This window comes from Grammomys surdaster, unplaced genomic scaffold (genome assembly GCF_004785775.1).
Source record: "Grammomys surdaster isolate TR1022 unplaced genomic scaffold, NIH_TR_1.0 126176, whole genome shotgun sequence".
NCBI classification, from domain to species: domain Eukaryota; kingdom Metazoa; phylum Chordata; class Mammalia; order Rodentia; family Muridae; genus Grammomys; species Grammomys surdaster.
Genome location: NW_021620983.1, coordinates 699,981 through 721,973, shown reverse-complemented (window position 1 = coordinate 721,973; position 21,993 = coordinate 699,981). Strand labels below are relative to the sequence as shown.

The 21,993-nt window shown below is 38.4% G+C and overlaps 1 protein-coding gene across 7 annotated transcripts in view; it reads right to left on the bottom strand.

Annotated features, from left to right (window-relative positions):
* The window catches only part of Caprin2 (caprin family member 2), a 49,602-nt gene that overhangs the window by 5,376 nt on the left and 22,233 nt on the right, over positions 1–21,993 (bottom strand). For 3 of the 7 annotated variants that reach the window (XM_028757528.1, XM_028757533.1, XM_028757534.1), the window contains 8 exons: positions 21,055–21,711; positions 18,379–18,501; positions 15,135–15,204; positions 13,797–13,861; positions 11,397–11,498; positions 9,430–9,564; positions 3,052–3,220; positions 256–441 (listed from right to left, as the gene is read on the bottom strand). In XM_028757528.1, coding sequence (XP_028613361.1) covers positions 256–441; positions 3,052–3,220; positions 9,430–9,564; positions 11,397–11,498; positions 13,797–13,861; positions 15,135–15,204; positions 18,379–18,501; positions 21,055–21,711 — 1,507 coding nt within the window. The remainder of the gene's footprint in view (positions 1–255; positions 442–3,051; positions 3,221–9,429; positions 9,565–11,396; positions 11,499–13,796; positions 13,862–15,134; positions 15,205–18,378; positions 18,502–21,054; positions 21,712–21,993) is intronic. The other 4 variants (XM_028757530.1, XM_028757531.1, XM_028757529.1 and 1 more) reach the window with 4 other exon arrangements.

Sequence of the window (21,993 nt, the reverse complement as noted above, 5' to 3'; positions counted from 1 at the left end):
TCCTTCTTTAGTAAATCACAGCATTAATCCTCTTTGCAGACAACAAGTTAGGTCTGTGCAGAGAATAAGTATATTAAAGTACTGGAGTGCTGGAGAGATAACTCAATGCTTAAGAGCATAAGTAAAACAAAAAAATATTCATCTACTAATAAACAATTATAAATGGGAATGACAAAAAGAACAAGAGAAAAGTCAAATTTCAGTCAGGTGAATATATAGATTAAAATAATTTAGTACACTAGATTCAAAGCATACCTTTGTAGCCACCAGGAGACCAATAGGGGTTCATTAGTAACCTCCCTCCATGTGAACATCCTCTTAAAGCCCCCCGACTACTGATAAATGGCTGAGCAGGTCTGGGAAACATACTCGTGGGTGCTGGGTAAAAAGCAAGGCTGCCATTGCTTACTTGAACAGTTCCATCAGGCTGGTAACCTACAACTTAAGAGAAAACAATTTTAGAGTCCAAGAATTAAATGATAACAAAGGCTCCAATAAAAATATATTGATATATATTATATATATATAATATATATCAAAACCTCTAACACATATTTTCTCCCTTTAAAAACATGCTTATGATATATGAACATATATGAGAAACAGACTATTACTCGGTTATAGAGGGGGAAAAAAATATGGCACACATGACAGTATAAATGAGGTTTACAGGGGTTATACTGAATAAGTTAAAACAGAACAAGTATATGACGCCAACTTACATGAGCTAGGCAGGGTAGTCAATTTCAAACTCATAAAGTAGAATGGTTGATTCCAGGGGCCAGTAGGAAATGAAAAGGAGTTAGCAGTAAGCAGATAGAGAGTTATAGCCAGTGTGGGACGGGTGATGAGCGCACAACAATTCAGATTATCTTATCTTATCTGTGGGATTATCTTATCTGTGGGAGGATGTTTTTGTGTACTGTGTATTCAAATGCTAATTTCTGTACCCAGAGATCTGGTGGCAGTCCCTAATTTGGTATTGTCATTATTTTGAAGCATCTCCTGACTCAATATTTTATAAAACATTGTTCTTCACCATCTTCTGATTGGCCAAATAAAGGGCTAAGCAGCCTACTGCTGGGCAGGAGAGGGAAAGGCTGGACTCCTGAGTCCAGAGAGAAGGTTTGAGGTGGGGACCAGGAGAGTCAACACTGGGATGTGAACAAAGAAGAAGGTGAAAGGCAAGACTAAGATGGCAGGTAATGGTGACCTCTTCTGGCCTCCATACACATGTGGTATACATACATACATACATACATACATACATACATACATACATACATACATATGTTGGGAGCCGCGGCAGGTACTGGCAAAGTCCGCCATCGCTAGGTGGCGCTGTCAGCCATAATTCTTCCTAGTAAACAAATAAAGTGCGCATGTGCCATGTAAAGCCCGCCAAAGCTAAGCCCATCCCACGGCGTTTGGCGCGCTACGAGTTTGCGGCCAATCAGAGATGATTACGCCGCTCTAGGGTATATAAGGGCTTTTCCCAGGGCTGGGAGTCGTCTTCTGCCACCATTTTGGTTTATGAAAATAAACGTGTTTCTACGGAAGGATTCTGGTGTGTGTGTGTGTGTGTGTGTGTGTGCGTGTGTGTATGTTTTTGCCGGCGAGACCACTACACGCGCGCCCCGCACATACATACATAAAAATAAATATTTGAAACAATAGTTCAAGACACTGGAGAGACAGCTCAACAGTTAAGAGCACTTGTTTCTCTTACAGAGGACTTAGGTTCCATTTCCAGTGCCCATGTGATAGCTCACAATCATCCATAACTACAGGTGCAGGAGATGTGATGTCTTTTTCTGACTTCTAAGGGTATCAGACACACATGTGGTACATATAGACATACATGCAAGCAAAACATTCATAAACTTAAAAAAAAATCTTAAAAAAAAGTTTTCTTTTAAAAAAAAAAAGGCCAAAGGCCAGGCACAGTGGTACACAGCTTAAATCCCAGCACTACGGAGACAAAAGCAAAGAGATCTCTGAGTTCAAGCCTAGCCTGGTCAACAAAGCAAGTTCCAGGATACCCAGGGCTACACAAAGAAATCCTGTCTTGAAAAAACGAAAAATAAGACAAACAAAAAAAACCTCAAAAGCTAAATTAGTAGTAAATGTTGGGAATTGGTTCTAATGCTTTGTCTTATTTCAGCTCCCAAAAGCCACACTTGGAGACCTGAGGATCCCTGTCCCCAGTTGGCTTCGATTGATAATTGCTGTAGAGCCAATGGCTGGGCAGGGAGACTGGGCAGGACTTTGAGATTGCACAGGCAAGGGACCAGGAAAGAGAGGAGGAAGAGGGGAATCACCATTACTCGGGATGCAGAGGGATCAAATTTAAGAGCTGCAGGAGAGAAACCATCCAGCAATGTAGGTGGAAAGGGAATGCGGCCCTATGGCGGGGGAGGGTGGTCCTCCCCAGAAGGCAACGGGGGTAGCAGAGATGAAATATAGATTTTAAAAGATGTTAAGCCGGGGGCTGGAGAGATGGCTCAGCGGTTAAGAGCACTGACTGCTCTTCCAGAGGTCCTGAGTTCAAATCCCAGCAACCACATGGTGGCTCACAACCATCCGTAATGAGATTGAATGCCCTCTTCTGGTGTGTCTGAAGACAGCTACAGTGTACTCATAAATAAAATAAAAAAAAAAAAAAAAAAAAGATGTTAAGCCAGGAATTCAGGAAGGAAATGTGTGTTAGCCATGGGGAAGTTCAGAAGTGCCCAGCAGTTGAGCTATGTCTGGTATGTGTGTGTGTATCTTTCATCCACAGAGCTCTTAGTACAGTACAGCACATATGCGCATGAGACCCTCCAGGAGCCAAAGTGGTTTAACTAATTCACCACTAGAGGTAAATTTAACTAAACAGAGGAAAAGACTTCAAATACTTCTTACTACTAGAGAAACATTAAAGAGATAACACTACAGACTGTCCACTTAAAAAGCTGCTGTCTTAAGTCTTCAGAAGGGCTATAGAGGGTATTCCAGTAAAGCACCAAGTTGGCACGTGGTACTTATAAAGAATATATGCAGAGGTCTTACCAGTCTCTGGAGGTTGGGCTGCCTGGTCTATGTGTACAGCTGAGAGCTGGCATTGGGATACGGTCTGTGTACTTGAAGAAGTAAAATTTTGATTGTAGCCAGATGAATAAGGAGATTCTTTCATTTCTTGTTCTTTCAGTGGAGGCAAAGGTGCATTAACATTAAACACCTTAAAAGAAAGAGCACACAAAGCCACTGAGTATGGTTCAGAGGAAGTGTCTCAATAACATCTGTACAACTCTACCAGATACTAAGGCATTAGGTGGACAAAGATTTGAACAGATATTTCTCCAAAGACAACAAACAACTAATAAGAACAGGAAAGCCTGATCATCTTTAGTCATCAGAAAAATGTAAACCAGGACCACTACGGGATATCACTTCATACCCACTAGGTCCACCATTGTCAAAAGATGGAAAGCAAGACTAAACAGGGAACAGGGGAAACTGAAATCTTATTACTGCTGGAAAGGTAAAATGGTACAAGCACTATGGAAACAGATGATGGTTCCTTGTGAAGATAAATATAAACCCACCAGTTTCATGTCTAGATATTCTCCCAAAGGTAAAAGTCAAGACTTGAACAGATATGAGCTTAGCAACATTATTCCTAATAGTGAAACATAAAAAAATCTAAATGAAATGAGACAAGTACATTAAGTATTATTCACCCATAAAAAGAATGAAAATATGATGTATATTACATATCAAAAACATTATTCTAAGTGAAACAAGCAAGTTACAAAACAATTGGGGAAAGATGGGATGGATCCCTGGGTAAAGACACTTACTGAACAACCTTAGTGACCTGAGTTAATCCATGTAAAGGTGGTAGGAGAGAACTAACTCCATTATAATTGTTCTCTGACCGCTACATGCAAGGTGTAGTACTTTGCACATGATAATAATAAATAATATTGCTTTTGAAAGGGAATAGATGGTTTCACTTCTACCTAGAATAAGTAACTTCATAGAGGTAGACGTAGAATAGAGGTTCAGGGAGGGGTAAATATTGGGAATTATAATCTAATTGAGTGTTCTAGTTTCCCTTCTGTTATTGTGATAAAAAAAAACAAAAAAACACTCTGACCAGTATTTTATTTAGAAAGGGCTTACACTTCCAAGTCACAGTTCTTCACTGAAGCAAATCAGGACAAGAAGTGAAGCAGAAACTTGAAAGCAGGCCTGCTTGCTAGCCCATGCAGCAATACATCTCTCCAGGAAACTCGATCACAGTCAAGGAAGTGTAGTAGAAACCATAGAACAATGTTGCATGATGGCTCACTCCTCAGCTCTTGCTAACCTAGCTTTCTTATACAGCTTAAGACCACCTGCCTAAAGATAAACACACACACAAACACACACACACACCCCACAGGGAGCAGAGAGGTAGGAGGGCTATCTGGGTCCTCTTACATCAACTTGCAGTCAAGACAATGCCCTACAGACAAGAGCCCACAGACCATTCTGATCGTAATAATGTCTCACCTGAGGTTACCTCCTTCCAGGTAACTGTGAGGTGCTTCAAAGTAATAATAGTTTGTGATTATTTAACCTACTTAAACTATTCTTTGTCTGCCACATGGCTAGATACCTCTCCTCAGTTTCACACATCTGACTTCATCCAAGTCTGGGGTGAATCTTTTGCCTCTGACTATCTCCCAGAGTTCCAATCTCTCTACCAAAACTCCCACCTTCTACTTCCTGCCTTTTGCTAATGGGCCATCAGCTTTTTATTGACAGATGATGCTTCTACACAGTACAAAAGGAGTATCCCTATGTCTGGGTATGATATTGCATGCCTTTGACCTCAGAACTTGGAAGCAAAGACATGAGCATCTCTGAATTTAAAGCCAGCCTGATCTACACTGGGAGTTCCAGGCCAGGCAGGGCTACAGTGAAACGATGTCTCATATAAATAATCAGTACCAAACGAAGGAATTCCTCCTTCTAAGTTACTGATCAAGAATGCGCCAAAACAACACAGGATACTGCCATTGCTCTGGGCTGCCTACCATAACTAGATAGTAGGACCCTATCCCTACTATCTACTCACTTAGATGCAGGACATAAGAGAAATCAAACTGACTAAGAAATTCTCTCCCTTCTGGATGGCTTACATAGTGCTAGAAGTTGCTACTGGAACTACTTAGGGGAGAAAAGGCATCAAGTCTCAACTGGTGATGGGCCCTGCATGTTATAATACCAACCTAGCAAAATGAACCATCTGGTGCTATCACAGCATAATGTTTAATAACCTGCTATTTTCTGTCTGGATATGAAGCCTGTACTACTGGATATGAAGCCTGCACCACAGAAGGGACTTCATGCCTGATACTATAAACCTGGTCAAAAGGTACTATTAGTGTTTTATGACACATTTATTGATTTCTAAGTATTTCTGTTTATAACCATAGACTTATGTTGCTTTGAATTTTGATCAGAGAAGTATTGCAGAATTTTGGTTTGGTTTGTTTTTTTTTTGTTTTTTGTTTTTCGAGACAGGGTTTCTCTGTGTAGCCCTGGGTGTCCTGGAACTCACTCTGTAGACCAGGCTGGCCTCGAACTCAGAAATCCGCCTGCCTCTGCCTCCCAAGTGCTGGGATTAAAGGCGTGCGCCACCACCGCCCGGCTAGAATATTTGATTACACTGTGAACCCCAAGATTGTGTTATTTACTGAAAAAAACCTGTTTTGAGTTGTGGTGTAGCTCAGACCTCAGCACACATCTTTAATCCCTCTGGCTGTAATACAGGCATGTCGTTAGTACACATCTTTAATCCCAAACAATGATGGTAAAGTTAGTTAGTAGAGGGAAGCACCCATGTTTGAAAGTGGTGTCTTATTGAGTGGCACAGTGATGAATTAGAGAAAGACTTGACAATATAAAATATACCCAACTCTCATGAGAAGAGAGAGGAAAGGGAAGCCACTTGAGGTGCAAAGAAAGGAGGCAGTTTTACCAGGACAGTTTTACAGAGACACAGGTAAAGACAGACTAGCCAGAGAATGAAAAGGAGCCAGAAGATTAGAACAGATTGCTAGAAATTAAGGTTATTTTTTGATTGAAACATACTATGTATCGACTCCTTTTAAGGTATTATATCTATAAAATTCTTTAAAATGCAATGTTACATTCTAGTCCTTTAAAAGCTGCTATTATAAACTGCTTAGGATAATTAAGAAACACAAGTTAATAGTTAATCAATTAAACTTATGGTCATGTTAGATACTAGTCTAGTTTATTACAGAAATATAGTCCCTCAGTTGAACATATAGTAAATGTCTAAAAATGAGCAATGTTTGCCTATTCAGATATTAGACAGACAGACAGACAGATAATCTTCAAAAACCTCAGAGATCCACAAAATATGGCATCTCTTATTATTAAAGATCTCTTATTATTTTAAGGCATTTTTTTGACAATGAGACATATCAGCTCCTGGCAGGACCTCAATTCTACTTCAAAGAAGATGAGCATTAAACAACCTCTGTATGGAGTTTGCTTCAAAAGTAGAAAGCTGGCCATAGGACAAGAAATTATCCTTATTTCAACTGCTGAACAAAACAACAACAACAACAAAGAACGAGATGCAAGAAAGTCAAATGCCAACCTTTGCAAGGACAAGGCAAGCAAGCCCTTTCTAATTCCTGCTTCATAGAAAAAAAAAAAAGCCTATCAGATACTCTGGGCCAAAAGATTGAAGATAGATGCTCTAATGTTGTAAAGAAATTTTGGGGGACTGTCTAGGCAGCCAATTATTTCTGACATTTCTCTAGTTTTATAAGATGTTTGCTCTGCACTTCCTGTATACTCAGGTACTATTTATTCCTTCTCAAGTCTCTGATGGGGTTGAAGACTACATAGTTATAGTCTTATAATAAAAGCTTAACTTGTTTAATATTTAAGAAAATATGTTTAGGTATAAGATATTTTTAGGTTGATAATACAAGTTACGATAGGAAATGATTTAGGTACAGAACTCTGAACTCAACAAGATAGAATAGATAACAGAGTACTTTCTCCTAGATTAATATATACAAATGGACTAGACACTGTCAATGCAAATCTTACATAATAGTTTTTCATAATTGTTCTTATTTTATATAGTTTATACGAAAAAGAGACTTTTATTGAACTTTTTTTTTTTTTTTTTAAAAAAAAGAGATGTTGGGGTTTGTCTTGTATGCTGTGTATTCAGACACTGAGTTCTGTACCCCAGTCTGGACATAGGCATCATATTAACCAATGTGCTGTAAAGAATGTTCCCCAATAGTGCCTGATTGGTAAATAAAAAGCTAGAGCCTGTAACTGGGAAGGAGAGAGAAGAGGATAGAAATTCAGATCCAGTGAGGGAATCTCAGGTTGGGACCACAAGAAGAGAGGACGAAGGAGAGGAAAAGGAGATCTCCAGGAGACTGGATGGGCCCTGAGGACACACATGGAACAGAGCAAGACTCAGCTGGTAAATAACAGGACATTTATCTGGTTATTAATAGACTAGTCAGGTTAGAATAGCTCAGAACCTGCCCAGCTCAAAGCTAGCAACTTGTCTCTGTGTTGTTTACACAGGAGCTAAACAGGATAGAGTAGGACAGAAACAGCCTATAAAATCAATACAACAGAACCTGTTTGAACTGGGAGAGCTTCAAAGAGGGAGAGTAGACAGGGAACCATCAACAAAGAGACACTATGACAAAACTACACAAGACAAGCCCAGCGGACTAGTCTGATAGGTTAAACTATACTTCAATAGGTAATACCAGGAGAAGGATTCTATTTCATCATGTGATGAACCACTGTCTGCTTTTGATTAGGCAAAAGAAAAAAATAGACTGTAATATTATAAGACTGCAAGGGAAAGTAGAAAAGCAAGGAGAAAAAGACCCTCAAACAGTCCATCCATAGTAGGAGGGTCTGTGAATTCCTGCTACTGAGTTCAGCAGCCCTGCACTGGGCCTGCTCTACACTGTTCACCCACTACCATTATTCCAAAGGTTCTGGTATGAAAAAGGAAGCACCAACAATAAAGGCACTTAATCCCTTACTGAATGGTTGTCTCCCCCAAAAATACACAATCAGATTATCTTTTTCTTTTTTTTTCTTTTTTAAAGATTTTTCTTTGTGTGTGTTCATGCTGGCTTCATATATAATATGTGCACCATGTCTGTAGCTGCTGCCTAGAAAGGACGAGGATATGGGATCCAACAGATGTTATAGAATGTTACAGACAGCTGTTAGCCACTATGTAGGTACCAGAAACCAAATCTGGGTCCTCTATAAGAGCATCAAATGCTCTTAACCACTGAGCCACCTCTCCAGCCCTTGCTATATTACCGTCTTAAAAAAGTTTCACATTACTATTTGTAGAGGAATACATTTCAGAACACATACAAATCTGAACAAACCTAAAACTTTGTGAACCAGAATGAGACTAAAATAAAATTAAATGAATTTTAATTAACTTATCTCTTACTTCGGGTTATTAAAGCTAGAACCTTTAGTAATGCAGTATCAGTAGTGATTAATAATATCCATAACTATTGCCAAGACAATGTTTACTACCCACATATTCCTTTGTGGGGAGGGAGTATTGGGGATCAACCACATTCATTTTCACATAGGTTCAAAGTTTTGCTTGTTAATCTTTAGAGAGGAAACAAGGCTCTGATAAAAATACACCTTGAACAAAGCACTCTTAAGGGTAGACCTCACACCCAGCAGTGAGTAACCAATACAAAATAAACTCAATAGCATTTTTGGAGGTTCTCTACATCATGTTAAGTCAGGAATTTTTTTTCCTGCCTTACAGGTCATTTGCATATATATGTGTGTGTGTGTGTGTGTGTGTGTGTGTGTGTTTATGTACACACACACACACACACACACACACTATGGTTTCCAATTTGGGGATTTTTAACAGACTCCTATATGTATAACTACTTCTAAATGCATTTCCTGTGCTTTTTCTTTGGCTCTTTTTCTTGTTTGGTGCTTTGTTATATTCCGATTTGTTTGGTTTTTTTATTGCATTTTATTTAACTTTATCATCATTACTTAGATACCTGTTTATTTTTGAAAGAGAGATAGAAAGGGTGTGAGCTGGAGAAGAGGGTAAGTGGGGAGGACCTAAGAAGAGTAAGGGAAAGGGAAACCATAATCAGAATATATTGTACGAAAAAAATCAATTTTCAACTAAAAAAATACTTCTTGAAAATTCTGGAGGTTGTAGATTTAATACTCTGTCACAAACAGTGACAAATTTAAACTCTAGCCCAAATAAGAGCAACATGCAAGCAAACTTTTCAGCCAGTACCGAAGCTAGGTGTGGGAGAAACCTCAGCTCTTCCGTGGCCATCATTTCCCTTTCATACTCACTGTCTGCATAGCCTGAAAGGGTGCTGTGCTAATGGCTGCTGAGCTCCCACTTGCAGGAGGTAACTGGAAGCCCTCTGACAGGGGAGGATTTGGAGAAGCAAGTGCAGATGCTGGCTTGCAGGGGGGGACCACCATCTGTGGAGGAGAAATGCAAAATCAGCCATGCTTGCCATATGCCAGGAGGTTAACCTACACTAAGCCCCAAGCTGACACAAGTCAGCAAGTTCTTTAGGGTGACATGGGAACACAGGAATGCAGAGAGCAGCGTTTGCTTACAATTTCAAATCTAGACTGCTGAGGATGCACAGTACATTTGCTTTGATAGGGTGCTGACAAAGAGAGTGTCGCACAAGGGGTTTCAACTCCTACCAGCACCAAGAGTTCTGCAAAAATTGCTGTTTTCCAACTAATAATCTAATATTACTCCAAATATATGCAAAGACTGAGTTTAAGAAAAACTTGGGGTTAGTTAGTTCCTTAGGTGTTAATTCTTTATTTAAGAAATATTAGATTTCTAAGTCCTCTCTCTTAAAAAAAATTCATCTAATTTAAGTAATCCTTACCTATAAAGCCAAATTAATATGACATAGAACCCAATCTCAACCAGATTATATAAATCAGACCATTATAGGTCATTTAGTTAAAAAAAAATCACTTTTTCTTTGTCAAAAAGCCAACTATCTTAATTTAGAGCAAGTGAATACTATAAAGACTAAACATCCAAAATCACCTCAAAATTATAACCTAACAGTTATTAAATTCCCCCCAAATTCATCCCATCCATGTCTAGCACAAAGATTTGTTCAAAGAGCAAAGGCTGACATTTAGAACTTCACACACAAACCTCCTACTGTCAAAATGCTTTTGATAAGATGAGCCAGAAAGTCTGTAACTCATTCCAACTCAGTCAGTGCTAATAACTCTATAAAAACCAAACCTTCAGTTATATGAATAATTTCTCCTAATTCTACCTGGAGCTTTTCTTCATTATATATTTAAAATGTCATAAGGAAATGTAATACTTTGCTAATTATAGAGATTTACTTTATTTTTAAGTCTATGTATGTACAAATATATCAGTGTTTGTGCACATGAGTGCAAGTGCCCGTGGAAGCCAAATGCCTCAGATTCAGAGGCTGGAGTTACAGGTAGTTGTGAGCTACCGGATATGAGTGCTGGGACTTAAGACTTGAGTATACATTCTTTTTTTTTTTTTTTTTCTCAAGACAGGGTTTCTCTGTGTAGCCCTGGCTGTCCTGGAACTCACTCTGTAGACCAGGCTGGCCTCGAACTCAGAAATCCGCCTGTCTCTGCCTCCCAAGTGCTGGGATTAAAGGCATGCGCCACCACTGCTTGACTTGAGTATACATTCTTAATCACTGAATCTCTCCAGTCCTGTATGCTACTTATTAAAATAAATTAATAAACTGACTAAGCTTGGCCATACTCTCATGAAATCCCAACACCTGAGAAGTGGAAGCAAAAGGATCAGGAACTCAAGACCAGCTACAGATCATCTCAAAAGACAGTAATAGAAAGGCTGGAGAGACAGATGGTTCAGTGATTAAGAATATTGTTGCTCTTGCAGAGGACCTAGGTTCAATTCCTAGCAACTACATAACTTCAGTTACAGGAACTAATGTCCTCTTCTAACCTCCTTGGGCACCAAACACTATGTGGTACACATACATACATGCATGAAACAAAATGAATAAACCTTAAAAAATTAAAAATGATAATAATTCTAAGTATATTTTATTACATCAGGTAAGATATGTACTATTAATTCTATATACATGGCAAAGCCATAATAGTGACCTGTGTATGTTCTAGGACTACGACATCTACAGAAGGTAATATATTAATAAATACAAACAGTTTAATTCCATCAATCATGCCAATAACTCATAAGTGCATTCTGCAATTTTTTGAGACAGCAAAGAAATTAAGACCATGGGTCTCATTACCTCAGGGGTCTTTGAAGTCATAAACTCTGTTTCAGATCCCGAAGAAACCTGATCAGTAGTACCCAAGCAAGCATTTGAGCTACAAGTAACTGGAGAAGAAGTCTAGACACAAGGAAGATAGAAAGCATTGTCAACACTTACTGTGTTCACTTTGTATTTCCTGGGCCCTGGACTTCTTGATATGTTACTTTTACTGGCACTCAGTGGTACTAGGCAGTATGCTAAATGCATTCTATATGCATATGAATACACTTAATCCTAACAAACATGGGAAGTAAGCATGACTACCTTCATTTTAGTGACATCGAGAAGCAATGAATGGTTAGGCACACAAAGAACACTTGGGAAGCTGAGGTAGGCAGATCTCAGAGTTTAAGGCCAGCCTGACCTGGTATACAGAGAAAGTTCCAGAATAGCCAGGGCTACACACACAAACACACACACACACACACACACACACACACACACACACACAGAGAGAGAGAGAGAGAGAGAGAGAGAGAGAGAGAGAGAGAGAGAGAAGCCTTGTTGACCAAGATTCTTGGCCCAGAAAAATCTGGTGCCAGATCTGCAATGTAGCCGACACATTGTGGCTTGTTAGCAGTGCATGCTGTCAAGCTATGCACAGATCTAATCAGGCTTCTGGCTTGAAGACTTTGCATGCCTTACAGAGATCAGCAGAAGGATAAAAAAAATGGACAGGCTCTACACAGATCAAATCAGTATCAAAATTCGAAGAAAAAATTTAGAGTTAGAAGCAGGTATAAAATAAAAAAACTAGGAACAAGCGTAAGACTGTGACAATTTAACAATATAACAACAAAAGGAGTTCAGAAGGAAATCTATAGCATAAACAGGTATTGAAATGTAATAGATACCTAAAATAATCTAACAGAGATGATAACTAAGTGCTTATGCATCCAATCCTGCATTCCAATACTTCTTCATAGTTCTCAGAAGCTCCAGTAATATGGCAGGAGAACCATAAATCAATTGAGTGGCAGCCAAATATCAGAGTAGTTGATATGTTTCTATAAACTGCTAAAGGGGCTTTCATACTATGCTCCTACTTCAGGAGAGGCAGAGGGTCAAATTTAAGAAAAGCTTATAGAACCAAGTGTGACAGCATATGCCTATAATCCCAGCACTAGAAAGGCAGAGTCAGAATAACCAAGAGTTCAAGGTCATCTTCCTCAACTACATAGTTCCAGGCCAGCTTGAGCTACTGTTACTTAAGACCATGCCTCAAAAAAGTAAATAAATAAAATAAAAAACAGGCCCAGAAAGACACACACACCAGAAAGAGTTTCAAAGGGCAGCCTGGTCTACAAGGTCAACCAGAGCTATATTGCCAGATCCTGCTCCATCTAACCACCACCATTCAAAAAGAGTTCAGGGGAATTTCTTTTAATAGTGTAGAACAGTTTATATATTAATTTACATGATTAATAGCTAACTAAAATAAGAGAATTATGAAAGTGTTCTAAAATTATGCTTTTTTTTCAGTACTTTGAATTAAGGTAATAAACCAACTACCCATCATACATGGGGCTGGTTGCTGTTGAGCTATACTTGTGTACAAGGAGAATCCCAGAAACTCTAACCTAACCCTCCTTTGTCCTCTTAATAGTTAAGCTAAAAAGACTGGAAGCTAGTCCAGTGGAATGCATATATTACCCCAGGGCCAGAAGAATAAAACAAGAAGACCACAGTTCAGGACCACCCTGGACTACAGAGCAAAACCATGGCTTAAAATACAAACAAAATGATAAATTTTACTTAAAAGTATAATATTCATTTAATAGGGTTCCAGCTGTAGCTCAGTGGCAGAGCACTGGCGTAGCATGGAGCAATAAAAGTTGGACTCATTCAATGTCTAGCACCACAGTGGGGTCAACTGTGTTTAAAATCTTTATATCAGTATTCATTTATAAGTTGCAATTACTCTTGCCTGCAAATTATCACTTCAAGTAGAGTGACCAGAAGTAGTTTTAAGTACTGTTGAGTAAACATGGTATTTGAGACCAGTGGTTCTAAATGTAGGTATGCAGACTTACTTAGAAGGTACAAAAAGACAAATGCTACTGGTCATTCTAGCACAGACAAATATTCCAACTCCTGAGGCAGGAGAATCACAAGTTCTAAACCAGCCTAGGCTACAAAGTGAATTCAGGGTTAGCCTGGGCTACATTAAGAGACTTTGTCTCTAATAACAGCATGCACTTGCACGTGTGCGCACACACACACACACAAAAAAAATGTTTTTCTAGTTGGTCTAAGATAAAAAAATTTTTTTTTCTCAATCAGATATATCAGAATAAGTCTGATTACTCTTCTCAAAGTAAGAAGTCCTACCCATACAGCAAAGAAGAGTGTAAAGCAGATTAATCCAGAAGTTACCTGTGATGGCTCTTGAAGAAAATCACTTTGGTTGGACAAGTTTTGTTCTGCAGAGACTGTAGAGACTGAAGGAAACCAAACAATTAAGGGGAGAGAGAGAAAAGTTAATACATATCAATTTAACAAAACAAAGTTTACTCTGTACAAAGTAAGTGCCAATTAGAAGAACAGGTTCCTATTAAAATTTGAAGGGAGTAGACAGAAACACTAATTCCATGTGTGGTACATGGTGATGTTCTAAGGTTATATGGGTAAAACCAGTATTCCAAAGCTTCCAAAGCTTCCAAAGAAGAGAAGGGGGGATGAAGAGGAGGAGGAGAAGGAAGAGGAGGAGGAGAAGGAGGAGGAGGAGGAAGAGGAGGAGGAGGAGGAAGAGGAAGAAGAGGAGGAGGAGGAAGAGGAAGAGAAGGAGGAAGAGGAAGAGGAGGAAGAAGAAGAGGAGGAAGAGGAGGAGGAGGAGGAGGAGGAAGAAGAGGAGAAGGAAGAGGAGGAGAAGGAGGAGGAAGAAGAGGAGGAAGAGGAGGAGGAGGAGGAGGAGGAAGAGAACAACAACAACAATGGCTTAAAAAATTATTGGGAATAACAATCTGGAAAACAAAAACTAAGCCACTGTGAGTTGTCACTAACTGATACACATACTCTTCATAATAAGTTTTAGCTGGTCATCTGTTTGTTTGGATTTCTTCACTGTAGTTATACATATTAATATACTTTTTACAATTATATAGTTTTCAGTTTGGTTTCACTCATTAATATTAATGACTTCTCCTGGTTTCACCAGTATTACAGCATCAGTCTTTAACAGCTGTTGAATGCTTACCACAGTTGAACTGTAGTTTTAATCATGCTATTCCTTACCTAAGAGAAATTATCATGGAGCCAGAGCCCTAAGCTTTGAAGCATCACACCAGCTTTAGATTTAGGCTCCATCATTCATTACCATGATATTCATTGTTCTAAGTATTACTGAGGTAATCTTGTCAGCTAGGATGGCCCAAAAGTTTCCACACTAGATTTACAGCTCAAAGGTCATGTAGGTTGTACTCAGAAATCATGATCCCAGAAAGAACATGGAAAATTGCTAAAGCAGCTATTAGGCATTCTTACTTGCCCATCTGAGGATGTTATATTTTCTAACAAATGTAAATATGATACTGAATGATGTTTATGTCCTAATGATAATTTTTCCCTATGTAACTCTACTGATTGATGGATACAACTAGAATAAATTAGCAAACACTTAAGCTATCTGGAGTAAGTGAATGATTCATAAAAGAAATGACTGTTAGCTCCAAAGCTGTTTAGGTCTTTAGAATTACTATGTTCCTAGTGGGTTACCTGGAGAAGCTGAAGGCGGCTGTGACGATGGAATTGCACTTGAGGGTTTGTCAAAATCTAGAACAGACTCCTAAAGAGAAGATTTTAGAAAGCAAAAAGAAACACAGATGATTCATTTAATAAGTAATTCACTGTATTGACCATAGCTATTACTAGTTAAACTATAGGCAATGAGCTAGTTCCCACCTTGTGATGTTAACAAGTTCAAGAGTCAAAACTAAACCCTAAAGTTACTGTCAAACAAACCTCAAGATTGATAAAACTAGAACAGGATTCTTAGGCCCAATTTAGATATGCACACTCGATCTGAGTCTTAAGCATAAAATATTAGTCTAGTCTAGTTTGAACTTTGAATTTTTATTATACCTAACAAATGAGAAGGTCTACTTATTTTTTATCTCAACCACTTACTGGTAAACATTTTATGATGAGAAATTATTCCCTTCTCACATCTGTGTATTGGGGTTCTCTCACTTTTTTTGTCTTTTTTCTTTTATTGGATATTTTATTTATTTACATTTCAAATGTTATCCGCTTTCCCCATTCCCCGCCCCCATAAGTTCCCTATCCCATCCCTCCTCCTCCTTTTTGCTTTTATACCATTTTAATTACATGCAAGTATTAAGGTCAGTTCTAGGTTGAGGAACTAGCAATACAAAAGATGCAAATAGTCAAGGACCAAGCAAGACAATAAACACAAATAGTCAAAGAACAAGCAAGGCAATAAACAAAATCCTGTGATCACTATTTCTAAGGGCTTATCAAGATGACCAAAATATCTCAGGACCAAAATATACTAGCCCAAAGTTATTTTTATGCCTGAGTATTGGGGTTCTCTTAAGAAAACCTCTCAGACTCTACTTACTGAAGCTAGAAATTTGCAGAAAGTATCTTACTTCTTTTTTTTATCTTTTATCTTGAAATAAAATGAAAGATAATCAAATTATCTCTCACTTTGCAAACTAGAGGGCTGGAAATTAAAGAAAGAACTTGAGTTATGCAGTTGTCAAGAAATAGTACTGGTGTTTACTCTCAGGCCTATATCCAAAGCTCAAGACCTATCTCCTCTATTTAAATTTATTTTGTTTACTTGAATAGTAAGGCCTCAGTAACATAATGCTGTTCTGAAATTTTCTAAGAGTCTATGTCATACAATTTAATTAAACACAGCTTTTCATAATGGATGAAAACATGCCTTTAATTCCAACACCTGGGAGACAGAAGCAAACTGATCTCTATGAATTCAAGACCGGTCTGGTCTACATTTTGAGCACCAGGCTAGCAGAGCTACACAGTGAGGAGACCTTGTCTTCAAGGGGAAAATAGTCTTTTACACAATTTAACTATTGATTTAGCACAAGTTTCCAATCTTCTATAGCTTTGAAGACAGATGATGAGTGTCTCATAATTTTTTAGGCAGTGAGACCTGGAAACACCAAGCAGCAAACAGGTTCTCAGTTTTAATACATCTACCAAAGATCCATAGCAGCCCTGACACTTATACACATGATGTTTTTGGTATGTTTAATTAATTCCTTTACACACAACAAACTTAGGAAGTGAAGACTACAATTTTTTTCACATTAAAAAATAATAATAACCGGGCCGGGCGGTGGTGGCGCACGCCTTTAATCCCAGCACTTGGGAGGCAGAGGCAGGCGAATTTCTGAGTTCGAGGCCAGCCTGGTCTACAGAGTGAGTTCCAGGACAGCTCGGGCTATACAGAGAAACCCTGTCTCGAAAAACCAAAAAAAAAAAAAAAAAAAAAGAAAAAAAAGAAAAAAAAAAGAAAAAATAATAATAACAAAGCAGAAAGTGAAAAAACGTGCCCTGAGAGCAAGAAAACTGCAGAACCAGGACACCATTCTACATAATGGGATGTAGAGTCTTAAGAATTTCAACACAGGGCTGGAGAAATGGCTCAGTGGTTAAGAGCACTGACTGCTCTTTCAGAGGTCCTGAGTTCAATTCCCAGCAACCACATGGTGGCTCACAACCATCTGAAATGGGGTCTGATGCCCTCTTCTGCTGTGTCTGAAGATAGCAATGATGAATACATAAAATAATAAAAAGTAAAAAGCTTTAAAAACATAAACAACAACAACAAAAAAAAAGAATTTCAACACAATGTTTCATATACAAGTTACTAGTTCCACAAATACCACTTAAGATTGACTTTTAAAATGTCTCATAGGCAAAATGTCTGACAGGAAAGTTATGGGAGTAGCCAACCATTTCCTGGCTGAACTTTATGCCTGTTCCACAGGAAGTAATTTGTTCCTGATACTGTATCCCAAGATTCAGGGCTGCAGGGATCAGGGGGCCTAGGAAGAGAAACTACTACCATTGTTTTGATAAATGGATTTTTAATCAAACTGCCTTTTAAACACTTATATTTATACCCACAGATTAGTACTACTTTCATCATTGGTCAGAGAAGATTTCTGGCAGGAGCAGCAGTTAATGCATAAAGTCATAAGTGGTCAAAGTATAGAGTAACTTGAATGCTCACCTCTGTATAGGATGTTTATATCAATTCCTTCAACTTCATGGCTCAGGGAATATCCCAGAGGAGAGCACAGAAAGAGTGCAAGACTCTAATAGAGAGGACTGTCGTGAAATATTCTCTTCTGGATATGACATAGCTTTTGTACTCATAAACTAATAGAAGCTATGGTGATGTGCAGAAGTCCAAGCCAGCAAATATTCCAGCATGGATGAGACAGGGACTCATGAAGCGCTATCACCCCTTGATAGCTTCTAGGTGCAATCATGCATGAGGGGAGGGAGGCGCAACATAGGAAATGGGACATATATCACTTTTCTTTAGTTCTATGGCTGTGAGTAGATTGCTTTTGCTCTAGTAAATGGGCCGACACTCACACACATGCAGACAGCACTAACTATATGCTATGCTGGGCTTTTTTTGGGGGGGGGGGGAGTTCGAGACAGAGTTTGTGTAGCCCTGGCTGTCCTCGAACTCAGAAATCCGCCTGCCTCTGCTTCCCAAGTGCTGGGGTTAAAGGCGTGCGCCACCACTGCCTGGCTGGGCTTTTTTTTTAAGCGGGGAGAAAGAGTATGAAGGTGACACTGGGAAGTATATAGGTAGATACAAGGGACAATGGGACACAGAAATTTGAACTAGATGTAATCAAGATACACTGTACACATAAGAAATTGTCAAAGAACAAAAAAATACACTAAAGTCAAAACAAAACAAAAAATAAAATAACACAGCTCATACTTGCATAAAGTTACAAGTTCCTTGAATCTGGGTCATGAGGTCCTGCAGTTTTTCCTTCCTCAATACTGGATCCTCTGGAAGGGCAGAGGAAGAATCTATAGGCTGAGGCATGGGCTTAGGCACCTATAAGACAAACCTACCAAGTGTGAGATTCACCAGGAAGCTTACATTACTAGTACATCTTCAGGAAATCAAATGGAAATATTTATTAGATTTATCACAGTAGGAATTCTCACATAAATCCATTTTCTAAATAATTTCAGTTTTCCCCTTTCAAAACAACTTTCTAAAACATGAAGCAGCCTTTCTTTCTTTCTTTCTTTCTTTCTTTCTTTCTTTCTTTCTTTCTTCCTTCCTTCCTTCCTTCCTTCCTTCCTTCCTTCTTTCTCTCTTCCTCTCTCTTTCTTTCTTTCTTTTTTTTTTGGTTTTTCAGGACAGGTTTCTCTGTGTAATAGCCCTGGCTCTCCTAGACTCACATTGTAAACCAGGATGGCCTTGAACTCACAGAGATCCACCTGCCTCTGCCTCCAGAGTGCTGTAAAGGCATATACCACCATACCCGGCTAAAGCAGTCTTTTTCTAAAAGGACACAGAATAAAGGGCCTTCCTTAAAGTGTTTCATTATACATAGTTATTACCATTTGTTCTCTGTGATAAGAACCCACTGACTATGACACATACCAATGATAATGTTTCTTACCAAGACAAGAATTAATATTATCACATTAAATATGCATCTCATTTTTAAGATGCATATGATTTCAGAGACATTAAAATATAAATAAATACTATATAACTATATATATATCCATATGCAATACATATACAATAAAAATGAAGAAGTACTTTATTATATTTCATTAAAAAGTATACTCTTGGAGGCTTCTGCTGTTGGACGCTCCCATGATAAACTGCTAAACATCTTGAATTTACCTTAACAATTTAAAGTTCTTCTTCTATTTATTTATTTATTTATTTATTTATTGAATATGAGTACACTGTAGCTGTCTTCAGACACACCAGAAGAAGGCATCAGATCCCATTACAGATGGTTGTGAGCCACCATGTGGTTGCTGGGAATTGAACTCAAGACCTCTGGAAGAACAGTCAGTGCTCTTAACCACTAAGTCATCTCTCCAGCCCCTCGCTCTTTTTTTTTAACATATATGTGTCTTTTGTCTGTGTATGTGTATATACCATTTTGGTACATGCAAAGGCTAAAAGGCATCAGATATCCAGAACTGAAATTACATATATGAGCTGCCATAATGATGCCGGGAATTAAACCCCAGTCTCCTCTGGAAGAAGAGTCAGTGAGTGCTCTTAACCATCAAGCCATCTCTCTAGCCATTAGTCATATTCTTAATAGCTGAGATCAGCTGTTCACAGAGAAGTGAGTGCCCTCTTAGTTACTGAAAGAGCCTAAAACTTCAATACAATGCTGCCTGTGCCATAAAAGCAAATTCAGTATGTTTGGATTTTTACAATTAAACATCCCTGGTTTTCAATATCATTCAAAATATCATGAGATCAATATTCTAGTATGGTAAAAGTTCAAATGCCTAGTGGATCTACAAAAACAAAACAAAACAAAAAACAAGAAAAACAAAATAAAAAATATCCCTGTGGGGTTGGTTGACTGATTTGGTTTTCTATGTGTTTGCCTGCTTTTTGTTTTAAGACAGGCTCTCACTATGCAGCACTAACTGGTGTTGAACTTGCTATATATAGACAAGGCTGGCCTCAAACTCTCAAATTAGAGTTTTGTTGTTGTTTTGTTTTAAACAGCTTTATTGGGGTATTAAGATGGGTTTTTAATATGCTTCTCAAAAACAGCATTCATGCAATTACTATCAGATGTTATAAGTTAATAAGGTGTGGCTGTCAAATTTCTACAAGGGCAGGAATAATATAAAAAATTAGCACTTGTAAACTAGAAAAGGAGAAAAAAATCAGGACTTGAAGAGAGGAAAGACAAAGCAAAGAAAAAGGAAAAAGTCAGGCTCATGCCTCCAATCCTAGCACTTAGGAGGCAGAGGCAAGTGGATCTCTATGAATTTTAAGGCAAAACTGGTCTATATACTGAGTTCCAAGCCCGCCAGAGCTGCATAATGAGATCTTGTCCCAAAAGCAAAAACAAAATCCAAATGTGGTGGCATAAGCCTTTAATCCCAGTACTCTGGACAGAGAAGCTAGCAGATCTCTGTGAGTTCAAGGCCAGCCTGATCTACAAAGCAAGTTCCAGGACAGCTAGGGCTAATACATAGAGAAACCTTATTTGGGGAAGAAAAAAAAAAAGACAACTCTAAAATTCTCTTTCTATAAAGCAGCATTGACAAGTAGTTTGTTTATTTATAAAATGCTGATGCTTTGATCTCTCCAAAGAAAAGGATTCTTCATACCATTAGATGACCAAAGACTTGATCAGAAAGTTCCTGACTAAAAAAACAGTGATATGTTTGTTTCATAAGCAATATTAAGTAATTTATAATTTAAATAATTTATAAATCAAGTAATTTATAATATAATTATAACTTATAATTAATTATATATAATTAATAACATAATTTAACAACCAATACTAGCAAAGATTATATCCAAGGACCATTTCATATAAACCTCACATCCTGAGATCTTATTATCAACAGAACGAGGCAGACATAGAAATCTACTCACATCTTTGGGTTCTACATTTAACTTCCTGGGCAGGACCTGATCATTTGGTAAAAGGCCTACTGAAGCTGCTCCCCAGGACTTTAGAGAAATCTGTGATTGTGGTATTAAGGATTGTTTCTGGTTCTCAGCCTTGTTTTTCCAGGATACTGGAGTTCCAGGCTGCACTGAAGCCTGTTCTCTGCACACAGGAGTGGACCAGGGTCTGCTGCCACTCTGTTCACTCTGGACAGATACTGCCCAGGATCCAGGAGGTAGCTTCTTTGGATCTTGTTCTTTCTGTGACTGAACCACCCATGACTTTGGCGTCGCCCGTACATTCTGCTCTTCTTGAGGGCTGCCCACTTTGGACTTAGGGCTTTCTGGCTTCCACTGACTGACAGGTGCCATAGAAACCTGCTGCTTCTGCTCTTCCTGCAATGTTGGCCCAAGCTTTCCCTGTTCTAAGGAAACCACAGGCTTTGATACCTCCTGAGACTTAAGAGAAGACTCCCAGGACTCCAAAGACTCTTTCTTCTTCTCCTGACCATCTGGTTCTGGAAGTGTATTCCAACATTTGAGGAGACTTGGTTTCCTAGTATAATCTGCTTCCCAAGATTGTTCTTCATTTTCTTGTTTTCTTGAAAATTTTACTTCTGTCATATAGCGTCTGTTAAGAAACTAAGAGAAATAAACAATGTGATTCAAGTTTAAAATGCATGAATGTAATGTTCAACTCTATTATATGTCCATTAGTCTCACATGAAACCATGTGACATGAAACTCTTGTCCTTACCCTACTTGAAAAAACTGGCCTATTATTGAATCTACTCTTTCTCCTCAATTAACAGAAATGTAAACTTTGACACTTCATAAGTAGAAATCTGTGACCCATTTAAGACTAAAAGAAACTACATGAGATGGTACCACAATTGCTTTAGGAAGTCCCTTTACTAAGGAAAT